Source organism: Nothoprocta perdicaria, unplaced genomic scaffold (assembly GCF_003342845.1).
Source record: "Nothoprocta perdicaria isolate Ctin4 unplaced genomic scaffold, notPer1 scaffold_30, whole genome shotgun sequence".
Lineage (NCBI taxonomy): Eukaryota > Metazoa > Chordata > Aves > Tinamiformes > Tinamidae > Nothoprocta > Nothoprocta perdicaria.
Window position 1 is genome coordinate 4,651,985 of NW_020455533.1, and position 20,336 is coordinate 4,672,320.

Sequence of the window (20,336 nt, forward strand, 5' to 3'; positions counted from 1 at the left end):
AGAAAAAAGCTCCATTCCTAGCGGAACAAAAAGGCATTCCCCATTATATATGCTGGTCAAAAAGGCACTTATTTCTGTAACTTGTATTTAGCAAATAACRTACATTAAAATACGCAATGTAATAACTGCCAAGACAACTAGACACACCACAAAAAATAACAAAGATATGTCAAGTCCAGGTTCTCAAAATGCAAGCATTAAACTTTGCAAGCAAATACCATTGACTATGAAGCTGAGCAGAATTAGGGACTTTTCTTCCCCAGCAATCCACGTAAAACTCCAGCACTCCAATATCCAGTAGATTTCTGAGAGCAAAACAAGCTCCATTTCTCTAGCTTGCCAAGCCAAAAGCATATGCTCTTTTATATTTATATTACCTGATATAAGGTAAAAATAACAGTGCAATCCACCTCCAACAGCAGACAGCAAAAGACTGGTTAAGTACATATGGTGAATACCTGGACTGTCCTGGTTGGAAAGATCTGGAATGCAAGAACACGGACCAAAAATTCAGCACCAAATAAAGCCATTCTAACTATAAAGGCACCGAGAAATTCTCTTGGAAATTTCTATTCCAAGCTGGACCAACGTGGATGCAACTCTACCCTCTAAAACTTTCTCATCTCATTTTGCCTTTCTCTGCTCAGATCGAATCCCATCTCAGTCTTCAACCCCTGGTACTGGTTGCTGCAGAAATGCCTCCTAGTAGAGTATTAAGTGATTATATTTTTTATGAAAAAAAAACATTTTTTATGAAAAAAGTGATTATAATGCAAGTGCAAATAGAACTGCATGCTTGGACCCTCCTGTACCATCTAAAACAAGAGTCCTGTGTGCAGACCTCTGCAAACAGGACTTAACTCAATTGTGCAAAATCATTATAAATATTAACTGAAGTCCAACAAGCAAATAGTCATTTGTCCCCTCTACCACGAAAAAGGCTGAAAAAATAAGATTTAGGAATTATGCCCTACTTTACACATATGCCTAATGCATGTAAAATTATTATTCTTGAAGTGAACTTTTGCAAGGCCAATACAGCCATTATAATACTAAAAAAGAAAAAAAAMTGCAACCAAAAAGCCCAGTAAAGCTTATTTCCTAGCATGGTAGTATAAAGAGTTTAAGGCTGACCCTGTTTTGAGATACTTGAAGTTAATAGCTGAAAAATGAGTAATTTTATGTGTCTGTATATTCTTTTTTTATATATATATATATACACACACACAGAAAATGTAGCTTAACTATACGCCTGGATAATACAGCTCTCTAGTAAAACTTCTACAGTCCTCTAATAAAACTTCCATGACAGCACTTTAACAAAGTAATTAAATCTATATGAGAATTTTACATCTTAATTACATCACTGGAGCTAAAATATTCTACCTCATTGCGGCTGCTGCATGGCAGTGAGCATGCTGAGACTCACGCAATTAGGGAAGAAAAATTCTTCCGGAGAACAAATCTAATCAATGGGAATTCAGTTGGATATATTATAAAAGACCTGAAGATTAAACATTTACACTACAGTAGCTTCCTAAGAACAAAATGTATATTTTTGCATTTGCAAATCAGTGCAGCAAATGTTATGAAAATTACTAAGTCAACTAAAATACTCTGAGCTGTAGTATGAAGTTTATTTAAAGATGCCTTTTGCTTATGACGGGGAGCATTCGACCTTAAATGAATAACCATAAGAAAAAAAAAGTGCCCTACATGAAGCGATTCTATACTAATTTAGAGATGCTGGCTTGCAGTTTTAAGCACATTAAAAGTTCATGTGTATTTATAGCTGGTAATTCAAAACTGAGCCAAACTCAGCCAGGTCGTTTCCTCTTTACTCCAAATGGTTTTGCTCTACTAATAAAGCAAACAGATGGCTCCTCACTGACACCTTCTCCTCCGTAGCCACCTGAAGATTTATAATGCAGTACTTTGAAATATTTTGGCTGATGCAGGCTGCCTATAGCTAGCTGGGAGCTGCTGAGTCACATGTGCTTTTACATGCAAAGGCAGCATTAAGGTGACTTTCCATCMCATTGGTTCCCAATGGCTAATAAGGAGTAGGAAAAACAATCCCAAAGGGATGTGAGACACATGTGAGATACGTAAAGCTGAACTGCTGCTCCCTTTATACACTGCTGCTCTTTTCCTCGGAAAAGCGTTTGGAAGAACAGTACTAAAAAGAAACTTGACAGTGACTCCAGGTCAAGCACGCTCGAGCAGGAAGCAAGGATGCTTTTCCTCTTGCCAGGCCAGCCTGAGCGTCAAAAAAACTGCCCAGTAAAGCAGAGCCGGGAGAGAAGAAACATGATATTATATTTACCATTTAGTAGATCCCTCTAAGGTAAGCGGGCACATTTCCAATTGTCAAGGCAGGAAGGCAAAAGGCACAACTGCTGCAGCACAGCAGGGGCMTGAGGTAGAGTTAGGAAGGAAGCCGAGGCAGAAATGGGGCACTTCAAGCAGCTAAACGAAAGCAGCACAGCCTTGAAACAGCCAGGGTCACACCAAAATGTCATAAAGTGCCTTTAAACGAAACCCTTGAACTTAAAAACAAAACCTTCAGCAGCAATCCCAAATTTGTCAATTTAGCATCAAYGGGTTGGTGTCCTGGCATCTCCTGTGCTGAACGACACCTGCAACTGGTGACTTTGCTACTGGCAGAAGCATCTCAATTAACATCTGCCTCCCTCAAAAGACACTTAAATACAATCAGTCAAGATCACGTCATCATTACACATACAGACCTATTCCTCATCAGAAAACCCAATCACATATATTGTACATGAATGCACAGTCACCCTGTTAAATACAATAAATTAAGTCAGTGAGAAATACACTCTAGGGAAAGTCATGGCTAGCAGTACGCTTCAGARGTAGATAAAGCTTATGCCAATTCTAGCATAGACCATAACTCTAAGAGAAAGTTCTACAACTGGCATCTTAAAAGGCAATTTTGTCTGGTCCCCAAATAAGATTCCACCGCATTTAACTTCATTTCCATAAGGGGCTGTAGTGGAATTTGCTCCCCATTAAGCTGGGTAATTCTCTTCTAAGAAAAGTACAACTTTAGGCAAAACGTTGAAAAACATACATGTACTGGCGCTCTAAAAGCTATCGAAAAAATCTTTCGGGTACCCAAATGCTGCATTTTGTCCACTCTCCTAGCACAGGATTAGCTTTTGGAAGTCCACTTTCCCTGCTCCCCATCAGCAGGGTCAGCTGGGGCTCAGCTAATTTTGTTTTGCTCCGATGGGTTCAATTTCCTGGGATCAAATGGGTAATTTTGTCAAATTTGTTGCTGTCGCACAGTCTTGACATACTGGACTCTCCTCACATGTTATTAAATTTGGCAGCTTCTATTTTTCTCTGTTAAAAGTTTCTAAATTTGTTGTTGGGTTTTGGAAAACATCTTCTGGCTTGTACTACAGACATAGCAGACATTCTATGGTTTGATCCATTCCAAATATTGACCATGCAGCAAACATGATGAAAAAGGTCTAGAAACCATAAATGAGATTTTTCGCTCTCCTCTTGTCATCCTAAACAGCAAGTTTTGGGTACTTCTTCTTTTAAAGAAAATGAAAGAGAGAAGATAAAGTCTTTTTTTTTTTTCCCCTTAAATAATGAGATGATAGCTCTCCTCCCAAGCCAGTTCAGCAATGCACCTGATAGCCTCCTGACTTCTTCATGTTTCCTGCTTGTTTTCAGTCAGGATTATTCAAGTCACTGAGAGGATATTTGAAAAGAGACAGAACACTTCATTCAGAAGACATGGAACAAGATCTCCTCTCCTTTTTCCTTCAACTTTCAAAATAATTCCTGGCAACATGAACTCTGTTTTAAAGTGAGCAAACTTAAGAGTTAATATGCGCTTCTTGATGGCACTTAGTAGAACTGAAAATGGCTGGCTGTGAAATTGTATAGCATATACATACTGCAAAAAAAAAATAATAATAAAAGAAGGAAAAATGATGATAAAACAATGTCAGTTATTTCCAGGTATTGCAAGCTGGACTGACATTTCATGGGCCATCTATGGCCCAATCTGCTGAGCATGGTCCTTGGGCTGTGCTTCAATATTCAAGAGATGGGTGTTTTGGAAGGATGAGCGGACGGTTCGATCCATTAACGGCTGCAGAGGGCGAAAGTTGTCTACCATTCTCTTTTCTTCTTCCCCATCTGAAGTAAAGAGCAGCATCCGAAATGCCTCCAGCTGAGAATGAGAAATGGCCAATCAGATATACTATTGCATTTACATTCTGAGAAATCTTAGCATAAATTTCTAGCATTTCTTCATGTCTGACAGAGATTAKGCCCATCCATATCAAGGCAGAAGATGAGCTGCCAATCATCTGCCATCTTGAGGCAGATTATCTCTTGAATGTGTCAGTTCTGAGAAAGAACTGATTCCCAAACACTGTAACCTATGCCTTCTTTAAATAAAGCTCTCTGAACTTCTTGGCTTACATCCTTCCTGGAATTCAGCTGGCATATGCTGGCACCCAGAAAAGAGGAATCTCAACAAGCAACAATCTCAGTAGTTGTGTAGCTGTTTCTTTTACAGCTTTGGAAATGAGGATTTAGAAAGTGCAACAGAGCAGATTTCTAATGTTCACAAAGTCATTAGAATATTATGTAAACTATAATCCTTTCTATGCCATAAGAGAATGTGGGAGTGAAGAAGAGCCAAGAGAAAAAGAYGAGAAAAAGTTCAATTTGAAAAGAAAAAACAGACAGTACACATCCAGCTGTCTTCCTTATTCTCCTGCTCTTTTCTATTCTTCCAGTCCTGTTCCTTCATATAACTCAAAGCATTAAGATTATGTACATGCCTATTCTTCAGGGTAAATGTTAGTTTAGAGCTTGGATGGACGCTAGCAAAGCATCTCTTCTGTCTTCTTTAATTCCCTTTTCCAGAAGCAGGCAGGCAAACAAGTATGGTGTAAAATAAAATGTTTGCACAAAACTAACCTGATTTTCATCAACCTCTATTGGTTTCTTCTTAATAATCCACGTGACTGATTCTGTAAGTGGGGGAGTAGTTAAGGAGCCTGCATAGGTCCAATAGTCAGGGCACGAAGGTATCAAACATGAAGGATCGAAGACATCAAACTCAATAATCGTGTCCTAAAGTAAAAAAAGAGGAAAAAAAAAAAGGAAAAAAAAATTTTTTTTCAAATTTTAATTTCAAGAAGACAATCACAGAAGATTTTTAAAAAGATTTTAATAATGAGATTAGATATTGAACATGATATGTATGCAAATGCAAATTTAGATGTTGTGAACACTAACAATTAGCTACATAAAAATAACTTTAAACACCATAAAATTATTAAATTGTGATTAAAACAGCAGAGACAGCGAATAGATTAAAGTATTTCACCATCCCCACAAATAATTAGGAACTGAATGAAGAAAAATGTGCGAGGGAATAAGAAACTGTCTTTTTGAGAGCTAGAAGCAAACCAGAAGAAAATGCTGAATGGTGGAACAAGTTCAGGTATTTCTGCCATGTGTATTCCAAAGAGGATAATACTTTTATTTTTAGCCAAAGGATTTTAGGCAGCAGGGAGAGGGAAGACAACAAAAAATTTATTCAGGTTGCATCAAGTATTCATGTCTTCAGTACTCCCCCAACTGAGATACCAGTCAGCACGTAAAAGCTTTGGAGCCCTTCATTTCCTACACAAACATTATTTGGCATTTATCTGGAAGTGTTTACCATATTGCCATGAATATTTGTTTTGCTTGGATAAAAGTCATTCACACTGCGATAAAGGCACAGAGACTTCAAGTGGACACAGCAGCCAGCAAACTTCTAAAGGCGACTTTTAGGTGACTCCTAAAAGCACCAGCACCTAGAAGAGCACGAGCTGCTTCTGAGGCTGCTTCCGTCAGAGGCTCAGTGCTCCCTCTCCTGGCAGAAGGCAGAAAATTCATAGAAAATACAACTATAAAGAAATAGTTGCATTTCCTTTAGTGGCATATTTTTCCTCAACTATAAACTAACAATTCTCCCTACATGTTGGCAAGGCCCTCAGGCTATGATTTTCAATGGTYGCTAAAAGAAAATGTTAGTGTTAGTTACTGTTTTGCTATCCTAAAAATCTTGGTTGGGTTAAATGACTGCGCTAGCAAGGCTGAGCGAACCACCAGGCCATTTAAAAATAATTACCTTGTGTTTAATTGCTGGCAAAGCATCTACCAACGTCTGCAGTCCTTCATGATGTTTTCCTAGCTACAGGACACAGATAGGAGATGTTAAATATCTAGCTTAATCAGTGCTTTTGATATAAAAAACTTTGGACAACAACAACATAAACAACTATATATATACTTGTTTTATATATATATATARAAGTATTTTAATCTGCATCTCTGTTGCCAACAATAACATTAAAAAAAGCATCATTACAGCTTTCATATAAAGTGAAGTTACCTTTAAAAATACTCCAATAACAGCCAAGCCGTTACCTTCCATTACAGCTTCTTCAAAAGTTGGGTACACAACAGCATTCCAGTGTACTAAATGCAGCTGAAATATCAATGAAAGAGAATTAACACACGCACAGTGCTGAGCAATGATACCAAGAAACTTGACCTATTTTCATCTTAGCTACATTTGGTCCCGAGTGATTTGAGAGATTTGAGCTACCTCAGAAATCAGAGGCTACAAAAACAAAGACAAAAATGTCATTGGTCCTTCCCCCCACTCCTCTTTTCAAAGCAATAGTCCAAGAACACACAAGTGAAAGGGATTTTGTTTGTGGGAAACAGTCTACAGGAATGCCAGTTAAAGGCACAAAAGCAATTTACTGTAATTGGAGCAGAGGAAAATTTCCATCTATCATAATAGAAAGAAGGCTCTGCCATGGAGAGCATAACCCAAGCTTCCCCTGTGCTGTTACGTGCACAACACCAACACTCTCATAGCAGGTCTTCTGCATTAAACATAAAACAGCATTTGCTGCTCAGTAGTACATCGGCTAAGATTTGGAAGCTCCTTCAGCCAGGGAAAATACCAGCCTGTCCAAACCCTCCCACCCTTTCCCCTTTAAGCTGCAATTGTGCCATTCCACCCAGACAGAGCTGGAATACCAATGATTTCTGCTGCCCGCTTTAGGCTYATCCAGCAGCTCCCACGGTGAGAATCCTGGGAGGAGAAAACTAATGAAATTTTCAGTCATGTGGCCAATTGAAGACTGAATTCTCCATCCAGAAAACACAGTGGATATGAACTTACTAATAAAAAAAGGTAGAAGAGCTGTGGCACTTAGCAGGTCTGATTCTTTGTAAGCTGCTGCAGAGTTTGAGTCAAACAAATTCTGAGCTTCCTAACGAGTATTTTAATTACAGAGAGCCTGAAACACAGCGCCCAGTCCATGTGAGTACCTAAGTTCTGCAGCACTTTTCTTCTCTTACCTCTGCTGGGTAAAATTTACTGTCCACTGTGTGCTCAGAACCCCACTCGTTTATGGCTCCCCAGTGGAAGTGAAACTGCTTCAGCCTGTACTGGTTTTCCAGGGGACCTCCCATGATAACTAAAAAAACAAAACAAAACAAAGAGATGCACATTAATTAACATGGTTTTGAACTGTGCAGAATAGAAACACAGTAAGATTTCCCCATCAAATGAACTTGTCCAAGAAAATCAGCTGCAGCAACTGTCTTACTGCAACCATCCCTTACCCCTCAGACACTTTTACAACTCCCCTTATTATGAGAAAACTGTTCAAGGAAAAACACAGTATTTTCYCTTAAATCCAAATTCACTAGACCAAAATGGAGGCAATACTTCGTCTTCTTATCTGTCTTCCCTAAGGGAAATAAAACTTTATCCATTTCACATGGAGTTTGGCAGAATCATGGTGATAAGACATAAATGCTGCGTTCTTCTCCTGGAACAGGGACTCCAGAACTGTCTCACCACAGAAAACACATACAATGACAAAGGAAAGGAGATAATAAATAATATCCCAGGGSAGCCTCAGTATCAATGCGAAATACTGACATTTCTCCACTGAATTTGCCAGTAGAATCAGTACATTCTGTCAAACATTCGATTCTCTTTTTTTGAAAATTTACCAAAGTCCCAAAGTACTCATTTCCAAGAACCAATACTTAGAGCTACACAGCCTTTAGACTATACAACCAATGCTAAAWGATCTCCTACATAACTAGAAATATGTTTTACCTATTGAAAAACATTCAAGCTACACAYCCCATCACAGCTAAAATTCAGTCTGGTCATAAGCCAAATTCCAGGTTTCTGGCAGCTTTAATGCACTATTTATCAACAGACATGGGTAAATATTTCTAAGGTTTTGCTCYTCTGTTTTAAAAAAGCCTCTCATCATTTTGCAATCGGTGTGAATGAAACCACGCATGACGCACACCYGATTTTCTGTGTCCTGCTGGTTTTTACTCATTTCCCCCCGACTGACCCAGGGGGATTGTACAAACTTTTCTCACTAGCCCGTCCACCACAGCACCTGCTCAACTGCAGATTTCAGTGACTTCCAAAGGGCTAACAAATAGGCAGCCAGAGAGGCAGATTTGCTGATTTTACTAAACTGTATCTCATGCTTAAATTCTACAGCAAACCATTTCACAGAGCGCATAATCCCCATACTACTTCCAGAAAGAAGTTAATCACTTTAACGCTAAGGAGAAAACAATGAGAGGCATTAGGACCTTTTTTCATTTTTTTGGGAATGCCAGCAGATTTTAAATTCTAAGTATGTTCCAGCAGGCCTGCTTCTGAGGAAAGAGCAAGATAAAAGCAGCTGTGCAGATTGGCATTTAATTAGTTTCAACCACTGCTGCTCAGCTCTTGGCATAAACRCAAAACTAACTGTCAGTCATAAAACCCTGATAGACAAAGATAATTTAGGGGGGATGAGATGAAGATACGGACTACACTGCCAAGTCTTAGAAAGTCAGAATTAAGGCTTCTGTGCTCTTGATATTGTGCATTGCTGATTAGGTGAAAGTGCAGACCTTCCAAGTCACTACATTCAGATGAAGAATCACATTCACTTGAACGTTTGCTCATGAGTAGTTAGGCACAGGCACACACACGTACAAAATCAGGTTTTTATGGTGGACACTGGAAAAAGAGAGSAAATAAACAGGGCTTTACAATCCCTTTCCAGACAGTTTTGCACTCTGTTGCTTCTCAACTGTGTAAGTGCTGGCAATTTCAAAGCAAACAGGAAGTTTAAAGAGCCTCCAATGAGTCTATCATTGAGGCTATCGCATCAGTTCTCCAGCCCTAGCTGCATTTCAGGCTCATTTCCTTGAGGAAGATGGCATTCATGCACACAGACAGGACCACAAGCTTCACCTACCTTCCCCACTCCCTCTTGCCTCTTCATCCTCCTGCTCTGTTCATAAGCAAACACCCCAAGGGAGCACTACCTTCATATTTTGTCCAAGTCTTGTTCTGCCTCATCTTGGGAGCTCTGCATGCTACCRTGGACACATGCTTCAGTTTGGCTTTTACATCTTCTCTTCCCAATTTTCTTGCCTCTTTTTGTTTGTTTATTCATAAGCTTTTCTCCTCTGGATTTCTAATATGGTTAGAAAGAAGCTGGCAGAAAGAAAAAGCAGAAATAGCAAAAGTAGAGAGAAAAGTAGAGAAGGGAGGCRTGCACTTGGAAAGCTGGCAGTTTATACAGAAACACCCCAAAATTTGCTGCTTTTCTGTCATTTTGGSAGTTCTGTCACTGATCATTTAAAACCATCCTCCACTAGCTGTCATCACCACCCTAGTTTCATCTTTCACTCTTCACTGGCTTCAATTCATCTGAGGACGATGGTGATGATAAAAAGGTGACTGTCCTGAAGGCGTCAACGAGAATGTTCATGCCTAAGGATTTATTTCGAGCCTCTGGGCTCCAGGATGAAACCACTGAGCTCTTTCAGASCTGTGATTTGTTCTGAGTAGCCAGAACTCCCTCTGATCGACAGCCCTCACGATCCCTAGTTCGCTTCTATATCACAGGCTGCCCCTGATTATTTAAATGCTGCGTATTTTTTAAGCTGGTGCATGCACCCCACCTCTATTATATTAATTCTTGCAGCAAGAAAAAAGGCTTTTTTATACACTAAACAGCAAACCATCACACTTTTCTGAAACACATCCTCAAATGACAGGATATGGCTGTATAAAGTAAAAGGGTGTTAAAAGCAGAACAGGTTAAAGACAGTTAACATCACTGATGAGCTTGCTAGTAACTCTGTCTCCTCTAACACCAGCTCACAGCTACAACTGCATTTTGCACTGTGAAAATAAAAGGGCACTACCTCCTGGTTCTTTATTATATATTATAGCCCTGAAATGAACACTTAGTAGAATATTCCCTAACTGGAAACTAGTAACTGGGGGAACAGTGAGAAATAATGAAATTAAAAACATGCACCCAGCACCCTGAAATCTCCATGTGTTGTCTTAGGCGGAGTGTTTTTCTCAGCTTGTTTCYAAACACCAACCAAATATACTGGTTTCGAGGAGACAAAACACTTGCTCCGCGTGCCAAACGCCTCCCAAGAACATTATGAAATCCCACGGTTTAAAGAGATATGACTCTAACCAGCCATTCAAACCTAGCCAGGGTCCCTCAACCTTTCCCTCCAAGGCATGTTGAGTCATCAGCATGAGTCAGATGCTGMTCAGTGTTCCTGGTGAACCTCTACCAGTTCACAGAGCTTTGCTCAATAACCTCTTTATACAAAACAGCAATATATACTTTGGTGAAAGTGACTTTAAAAGGCTTTAAAAGGCACAATGGAAAGGAAATCTTGAATTGGGTAGCAGTRCCCTAATTTGGAAAATTGCTTGTATATACACACAACACTCCAAAAAACACAGCTGCTTCAGTCAGAGTCGTTAGTTGCAACAAATTATAGGAACACCTAATTGGGTTTTGCACATATGGACTTTTGTTTATGCTAAAGCAACAAGCAGCAGCTCGGTATTACTTAAATCTCCAAAAGCTTGAGATAAGTACRTATGCTTTTCCACTGAAAGTTCATTCTGCCGCTGATTATTTTGAATGCATTAAAAACAGCTTTTAACATTTTGAGGAGAGATAAGTGGCCGATTACTTTATTAACAGTTAATGATAGAATTGCATTTAAAGCCGCTATATATACACACATTATACATACTACTCATGCAGACAAAGCTGTGATATTATAAAGAGCTAAACAAAAGGCAGACCATTAACGCTTGTTTGATAAGAGTAAATGTCACCCTACAGTRGAGAATTTATACAGAATGTATTATATATTTTATATGATAAATATATAGGGAATATGAAGCATGTACAGACTTTCTGCATTACAATTCTCAAAACTGTAAATTCCTGCTTAGCCAAAATGCTATTCTGCTATGTATATGTTTTCGACCTCTGTTTTGTTATTGAACTTGGGATTTTACTGCATGCAAGGTTTGCTACCCAAAGCAAGAATCACACATTAGTCAGATGTTCCCAAGWGTTGCTTACTTGATTTATCAGTAGAATCATCAAACTCGACCAGGAACGAGTATCCGTTGTTCCAGATGTGCAGACACGTGCTGGGGTCGTAGCTGATTTTCAGGGGCTTCAGAAAGGGGTCGTAAACACTRTCTCTCCACTGTATATTGATAGGAGACTGGCGCGTGCCCCCGGGAATGGAGAGAGGGCTCTGCCAAAGTGGATGCACTAGAAGAAAAAAAGAAGAGTCAGGTTCTATTGCATGATGCAGAACTTAAAACTACTTTCTGGCAAGAGCAGGTGCCCTGGGATACTGCCGTCTAGGGCTAACGCCTAGTCAGCTGATGCATGAGAAGTTAAGGGAAATAACACATTCCAGTCGTGCGATTCAGAGCTACCCAGGGAAGCACAGTCCTTTGGCTTAGAGCTTTGCTGATATCCCCCCTGCACCAGCAAATGCCCCAAGGAAATTCTCCTTCTTTGCTGTATCACTTCAGGTTTTTTTTATGCCTCCGTACCATTAACTCCTGGAACAAACCAGACACTGGAGAATCCCCAGTCTGGAGCAAAAATTACTCTCCTGAGGGTGCCCAAATATTTTCCCTACATGTGGCTGAGTTTAGGAGTTACCCAGTGCTAAGGACAGAGCTCTTGAGGCCCCCCAAACACTGACTGCGTTGCAGGGAAGATCCAGAACGTGTGCAGGATCCACAAGCCTGGCAGGAAAGCCCACAGAATTAACTYCCAGAAGCAGAGCAGAGGCAGGAACAGAGTTTCAACAGAGGTGTGTTCAGCATTAAAATGGAACCGAGAGCTGCTTCTCTGCCTGCGGTTTCCTGGCAGCCGCAGGGCTCGGGGCTCCCCTGCTCGGCCGGTGCAAAACACGGCAGCCTCGGAGCMGCCAGGGCTGCCTGCGGACCCGCCGGGACTCGCCTTGGCCCCGGAGCGGAACCGTCTCCCCCTCGGCAAAGGGCAGAACTTCGGGCTTGGGGAAAGAGCTGCCGGGGGCACGCAGGGCTTTCGCGGCGGCTCCTGGAGCCGCTGCCCGAGCGGMCGGGCCGGGGGCAGCGGGCCGGGTCGGGGTCCCGGCGGCGACACTCACGGGCGTCCCGCAGGCGGTAGGAGCAGCAGGTCCCCAGGCTGCAGCGGCGCCTCCCCTGCGGCCACGCGGCCGCCAGCGCCCGGCGCAGCGGCGACAGCAGCGGCGACAGCAGCATCGCGGAGCAGCCTGCGGGGCACCGGGCACCGCCGCCAGCCGCGGCCCGGCCCCTTCCGGCCCTGGGCTGCGGAGGAGGCACCGCGGCCGCCCCCTCTGCGTGACTCACCCCGGGACACGCGTGGCCCCGGCCCGCGGCTCCCGTCGGGGACCCTCGCTCCTCTCCGGCTGCTTTTGCTCCACCCTGCCCGTCCCCAAGGCACCGTCCTCATCCCTGCCGCRTCCCTGGAGGGGACAGCCGGCCTCCATGCTGCTCCTTAATCCCAGCACCCGCTTGGCATCACCTCCTGAGGACTTTCTCAAAATCCCTCTTTTCCCGATGTGTGCTTATCTCCCTGGGGTCCTCGTTCCTGTTAGTGCTTTTGGGTTTTCATGAGAAATCTAACATAGAGAACCTTTTGCCGAAACGAGGAGAAAAACACTCAGAATGCATCTAGCAAGATGTGTAACCTTGTGCTTAGCATCCGCTTTGCTCTATTTTACAACATTTTGTAATAGGTTTCCATTGTATTCACAGTGTAACAAAGACTCTGAGCTGAGTCACAGGGTAGATATTTAGCTGGTGCCACGCTTGGAGTGATGACCTGCTCAGGAAACAGGTCGCTGGGCAACATTTGTGCAACGGCAACAGCACGCAGTGACATGCGAGTGGCAGCATCTGTTGAGCCCAGATTAAGACACATTTCSCTTTTCAGATTATTATTTAAGATATGCCTTCTGCTAAGGGCATATATATATAATAGCCTTTGATTGTAAATGCATGATCCTCTACATAGAACATAGAAGTTTATTAAGGAGCTACTAAGCAGATGAGTCATTGTATTTTTGTGGGGCAAGCGGTATGACCAAAGCAAAGGTCCTGCTGCACGGGCTTTTGCAAGCGATGAGCCCTTTGGCTGCAGAAGCCAAGGGAAATAACTGACTCACTCACCGATTTCCCTCCCGAGTCACCYGCAGGACCTGCTTCCGCTTTACACTCACACACCAACTCTTACTGATCATGAATTTTAGTAAAAATGGGTGTTAAAGAAAACCCTTGAATAGAGGAGCTGGATGGCAGAAATGAGCAACACCATGGAGAGTGGTGATGTTYAAGGCAAGAGAGGTGAGCTGCTCATGCAGCCAAGCAGAACTACAGTATGACCTTGCTGTTTTCTTCCAAATTGCCCTGTTTCTGGACCGGCTGCAGGTTTCAGCTCTGCCCTCGCTTGTGCCTGAACCGAGTCCCCTTTCTGCATGCAGAGTGCATCACCACCCCAAATCTGCCTGCAGCTGGGTAAGCTGCCAAGGGATGCAGATGGATGTGGAGCTCGGAACCAAAGCCTTACCCGCAGGACTGGATTTGATATGTGCAAGTTWAAGAAAGGGGAAAATGAACACAGCTTGTGGTCTGCACCCTGCGCTCTGCCTGTCCTCATGAGGGTCCCGGCACTGAGGAAGGGTCTGGGGCTTGATTTACTGTACTCCAATGGGGATTTCCATGGCACTGCCAGCAGAATCATACTGAAYACCACAATATAAGAAGCAGGAGTGAGATATGTCACCCACGGAGATCTGCTGCAAGCRGAGCCGATCTGGGCTCTTTTTGCCTTTCATCCAAAGCAATGCTCCATTTAAGCTTAYAGTCTTCATCTGGAGGCATCTTGCACTGTGTTTTTCTTCCTATCTTTCCAAGTTGAGGTAGATATATTGGGAATGTATGCATGGCTCCATACTTCTAATTGTTTTCTGTAATTTGTTGCAGCTGTGGGTTCCAGTTAGAATAATTGTTAGCAAGTTCATTTAGCATCAAATAACCATGAAAAGCTTTGGAAGGGGGTCAAAACTCCACCCCAAAATGCAGATTATTATCATTCATAATATGATTTTCAGTTGAAGGTCACAGTTCTATGGTAAAAATCCAAAATAAATTTAACTAAATCAAGGGATTTGTTCCCAATTTACACTACTGTAAGTAGGAAAAGCAAAAGCATTACCGATGGTTTGTCACAATCTGGTTTTTGGCAAAGAAAAAAAATCTAACAATTGCCTGAAATATTCTTAATTMTAAGAGGAAAATAAAGTTGTCATACAGAGAATGTAAAATTAGAAAATATAAAATTAATTGAGGTAATTGTCAAGTAAAAACGAGTGGTAAGATGATTCAGCTTCCGTGGTTTGCAGTCTTTGTGATTCTAATCTTTCAGAAAGAAAAGACTTGCTCTATAAAGCCCTGGGTTTGTTTATACAGGGACTCTCAAACATATTTCACCCTGCTCTGAAATAAAGCRGGGAGGACAGGACAGCGGGAAGCCCAAGCTGGGAAACACCACCCACAGCAAGGAAATAGTGGTTTTGTGCTAAACTGAGCAGGATTTTCCATAGCAACACACTCTGAATTGGGAAAAATACAAACAAACATATTACTGCACCTAAATGAACAACCACGTGAACTCAAGGAGACAGTGGCTCTGCTTCAACCACTTGGACTGAATATTAAGGAGGAAATCCGAGATAGGGTGATTTCTTTGAGGCTCCCCCAACATGAATCAAGATTTTGGAGGCGGATAACAGCGACCATTGGCCACGGTCCATCCTGACAAGGTGCTGAAAGTTGTGCTGAATTGATGTTAGATTTGGAGTGCGATGCAGGCCCATTTATTGATATAAACAGTCCCATGCTTTTTATCGAACGGATGTAACTGACAGAGCAGCCTAAGCTCAACAGGAAAGCGGCAACAGATTGTGAAACGCCGAGCTTTTCCCTGCTCCCGGAATGTTTGGCCGAGATAGGAGCCTGGATGAGAAGGCAGAGGCTGAGGCTAAGTCCAGATAAGGAAGAGGTAATTCCAGTTGGCAGCGTAAAGCAAACAGGGGCTTTATCTTTTCTGTATAAACACATTTACTAAAATTATGCATGCAGGCTTAGTAAGGCAGCACAGAAAGGGCTTAGGAGATATCACATGGACAATTTGTGTGCAGTTACTGCAATTGTGTGTGCAGGCCTGGAGATGGCACACCTGGATTACGTGTCAGGTCTGCACTTGCACAATCCCTAAACAAACCTGGAAAGATTCATTTTTTCTTGTAATTTCTTTTCAAAGAATAGGAAAAAAAATAAGCCCTTCAACTCTGCTCTGGCAATAATTACCAGGGCAAAGGTACATTCCAAAGCCTTAGGGCCCATAAGGAGAGCTTGTCCAGCAATCTGCTCTCTGTCATATTAAAAAGCACCTAGCAGCAAGAGCTCCACATATTGCTATTGGGTCCAACAGCACTTAAGACAGGCATCCACTGGCTACTTCATATATCCCATCCCTCTCAGCAAGGTCATACTGTTTTTTTCCACCATGATACACAGAATATTTTTGTCCTCATAGGCACACAAGGACAATCTGGAAAGGCATTAGGAAATACCAGCCTTGCATTARGAAATATCAGCCTTTGAGTGGTTTTATCTATATCCTTGTAGCAAGGGGCTGAGTGAAAAACCTCATCATGCAGCTTGGGCAGAGGCTTTTTATGCAAGGGGGAAGGAGGAAGAGAAGGMAAGGATAAGAGACAAGGCTTGAGTTAACTCCACATTGAAGACAGCATCTAGAGTCTAACCTTATTAGGCTTTAGAATACAACCTATTTCTTTGATCAAGTCTTTGTCCCTGAAGGGAATGTGTTGTTTAGTGAATAGCTAAAAATCATTTAATGTGCTTTTAGTTTTAAATATGTTATATTCACAGGGTTTAGTCTCCAGAGAGAGGAACCCGCAGGCTGGTTTAATCAGATCTAGCATCTATTCACTGACAGCAGAAACCAACCATTCCAAAGATAGTGTTTTCCTGACTCAGTTTGTTTTGGCATTTCCTGCATGAATGTCATGGAGGAGATTTAAGTAATAAATAGCATCTGTCTTAAAYAGAAGACAGGAATGTAAATGAAAGCATTTAGATTTGCAAGTGTAGTTAATTGGCAGTGGTCTTGTGATGGAATGGCCTTGTGTGATCTCTTCCAGGAAAGCTTAATTGTTAATGTGAAATCTGTTTTAGTTTCTCACTGCAGTTCCCAATGGACAAGTGTCCTCAATAAGAAAAGATAACATCAGTTGGCCCTCTCTTGGAGAATGATGATAATCAGGTGTCAGATAATCCTGAAATAATGAATTTTTCCATCACATGCTGAAATACAGGGATTTCATTTCTTCCCTGCTTTGCCTTCTTACTCCACTGAACTATTTCACACTTTTTTTTGCTAGAATAATTTCTTCACTGATGACAAAAATTTAACACTTAGTTGTACTATGTTCCATCTTACATTTCTAAAGGTTTCATTTCTAGAAGCCACAAAATTTTCTGGTATATCAATACTGAACAAACAATTAAAGTCCATGATATGCACTCTATGCTGCTGATTCATGGACTTTATCACTTAAAAAAGTTGATTTATATTGCCTGTGCAAGTTCTGAACTCAGAAGTCATTGGACTTAAATGAACATCCTCATTTTAAAAAAATTAAATAATGCATTTCTTAGATTACTTGATTTTTGTGATTAGATAGCTACCTCATAATATTAAGTGTAAGAARTCAAAGACAAGGTAATTAATTGCTAGATGGGATCAGCATGTGCCTACTATGCAGCAAGGGCTCTAAGTAAAGAAGCACAGGTTACAACAACAGGATTCTGCTCAAGTTCAGTAAGAAGGAATTCACAAGAAAGTAACCCTCTCAACCTGCCAAGTAAAGGGAGGCCACCTTATGAAGCAAATCACTCAGATAACTACAGCATTGGTTGCTCAGATGCCTTGTTGTGTTATATCAACTTATGCCCTGACAGATGGACTGTAGTGAGATGTCCTGAAGACGAAAGATTCAAACTGGAACCCAAAAGTGAAGGTAGCAATTCAGATTTTGTGCTTTGAGCACTGTTGGTGTGTCTCAAGAGTTAGGAGCCTAAATTACTTGTGTACTCAGAGAGCAGTCAATACAAGCTGGGGTGTAACTGAGCATGTAAATTAGAGCATCTCAGAGGGGATGCTGTCCCAAGGAAATTAAGCCCAGCTTTATTTTGTAAAGGCTGTTTGCAGATTACAAAGCTACCTCACATTTTCTATTCTGAGTAGCAATAAAGAAAGTTGAGAAAGGAAACAAACGTGACACTTATTGGAAATGCTGTTTATAGCTTTATAAAAACTGCTCCGCATTACTTCYGATGTGCTGAACAATTGGGAAGCTTGCATGCTAGATACAGATAAAGTATCCCCATCTAGGAGTACATACAAGRCACTGCAGACTACACTTGGCAGTTTATCTACTGGTTTAAGATGCTAGTCACACAGTGACAGGAAGATTATTTTGGTGTCATCTTCCCAAATGCACTTATGAGCATAGAGCTATTAAGCACTGATACAATTATTAAGTGTTTCTTCAAGCATTCAATGTAAACAAAGCCTTGTACTAATCTCCATTGTGCTTTATGTCTCCTGCATAAAATTCATAGTTCACTTTTGCATCACTTGGGCAAAAGTAAATATAAAAAGAGAATCACATCTCAGCATTCAAGGCCGTCCTTTGAGAAAAGTTAGTAAGATAAATTTACAGCATGAAAAAAACAGTTTGGACTAAAGGCATTTTCTAGATGTAAGAAATTACTCTTTACTCTTGCTCCAGCTGACATTATCTCTACACAAGTCAGTAGCTGCACAATCTGTAGCTTGCCTTACCACAAGTCATATTTGTGGATAAATTAATCAGTATTTCAAGTAACTAGATCCTTCATATATTCCAGCAGTATTTTACATCGCACTAAGTGTACTTCCCTCTACACCACGTTTGGAAGCTCTTACAGTCTGTGCTTCTGTTAGACCCAGTTTTCAGAATTAAACATCGCAATGTCTAATCAAACTTACTCACTCAAAATCAACTTGTTCTAAATGTGTTTTGAATTGCATTTTAAAGGCAGTTTTTGTCAAAACCAATCAAAAATTTGCATGACAAAATTATAAGGTAATTGTTGCCTTGTCTGCTCCTCAGACAATTAGTTGCAATTTAGAAGCACAAGCAATTTAGTTAGTTGCAATTTAGAAGCACAAGCAGACCAGTAACACTGGCACTGCTGAAGTATTGAAGAATTATGTTTCAATGCTGCATATGCAGAGAGCTCAAGCAATTCAATACATCATGCACACAATACATCTATCTCCTATTTCTCTTCTATTYCAGTCACATTCTGAAATTCCCTTTYTTGATGCTAGCTCAAAAGAAGAATAACACTACTTGTCTTTTTACCTTTCTGCCTCTCACTTAAGCAGATAGAAGGTATTTTAATAAAGTGAAATACACTTACATGCCTTATTCCTGTTTTTAGGAGTGCAGGTGACAAGGCTGCAGAGTCGTTGCGCTGCCTGTGCAGAGGAGCTCCAGACAGTCTTCAGCTGCTTGTTTAAGTGGGCCAGAGTGATCATCTTCATTGTGTTCATTATTGTCATCATGGCACTTGATATCTTCAATTAGTCAAGCAACCAGAGGAGGTTTCCAGAGTCTGACAACCTATCAGCACAAAGATAGAAGAAAAAAGATGCTCTGAATAGACAGCTTCAGGACAACCAAGGTTTCCAGWCCTACTCATAACAAAATTTTGAGTGCAGAGAGCATGGCTAGAGAGAGGGGAAGCTAATCCAAAAGTTAATTTTCAACTTGTCCCCAAGCTGTCTTCTTCATTGGCTCTACATCTTGTTGGAGGCAGGGCTAGTTGATAATTATTCCACATGTGTTTTCCAGGCCTTTTTCATCTTGCTTCAACTACACCAACRGGCTGGAGATACCATGCTTTTGTATGCAAGGGGAGGTCTTATCTTCAGGCTTACATTCTTTGAATTTGAATGCTTGTGTGATAGCTAACAAGCCTGGGATGATGAACAGTTGCAGTTCTCAGGAGGGGTGGCTGCTGAAGAGGTCACAGAGATTTAGTGGATATAGAGAACTTGCCAGGAGTAGAGAAAGGGGAGCAGGCTTTTGCAGGCAAGTACTTTACGTGCAAGTGTTATAGAGAACAGAACCATTGCACCATCTTAAGGTAAAGAATTTGCTCTTCTGAAATATTTAAAAAAACAACCAGAGAAAAGGGTAGCTTCATAGCAGCTAGAAACAGGGATAGAAATAAAGAACCCTCATTACCTCTCCACTCAGTTTAGTTCCACTGGTGCTGGCAATTAGATCCATGGACGGTCCCAAACAAGGGAGCAAATCGTGGGCAAGGTCTTCTCAGAGAATCAAGGCAGAAACAGAAAGAAACATGGACAAACTACAGCACAGATACAGCCCATCTAGAAGACTACCAGATGCAAGCCTGAAGACAGACACACTGAAAGACTTTAGGCCTCCAGGCCTGAACTTAAATGGAGCTCTGGGGGCTGTGGGTGGGTGGCTGCACCAGCTGATGCTGGTCAGGGCCATTAAAGCCAATTAGTGACCTCGAGCCCTTACACCRTAAGAGATCTACAGGCCCTTTAATAGTTTCTGTGTAAGTATTTGGCATTTTATTATTTTCATCTGCTAAGTACACTGGAGATAAAAAAGTAGGTAATAGCATATTTTGAAAGTTATAGAATCTATCAACTATGGGACAAGCAAAAGTAAAAATACTATTAGCATGCTCTTGCTAA

General features: G+C 41.3%; 1 protein-coding gene across 1 annotated transcript; it reads right to left on the reverse strand.

Moving 5' to 3' along the window:
* Positions 1-71: 71 nt before the first annotated feature.
* CA5A (carbonic anhydrase 5A) lies at positions 72-20,002 on the reverse strand. Its single transcript, XM_026042315.1, has 8 exons — positions 19,849-20,002; positions 19,019-19,221; positions 11,517-11,714; positions 7,429-7,547; positions 6,446-6,541; positions 6,182-6,244; positions 4,978-5,133; positions 72-4,219 (listed from the first exon to the last, which is right to left on the reverse strand). The coding sequence occupies exons 2-8, from the start codon at positions 19,161-19,163 to the stop codon at positions 4,040-4,042; spliced, it is 957 nt and encodes a 318-aa protein (XP_025898100.1). The 5' UTR covers positions 19,164-19,221; positions 19,849-20,002; the 3' UTR covers positions 72-4,039.
* Positions 20,003-20,336: the final 334 nt, after the last annotated feature.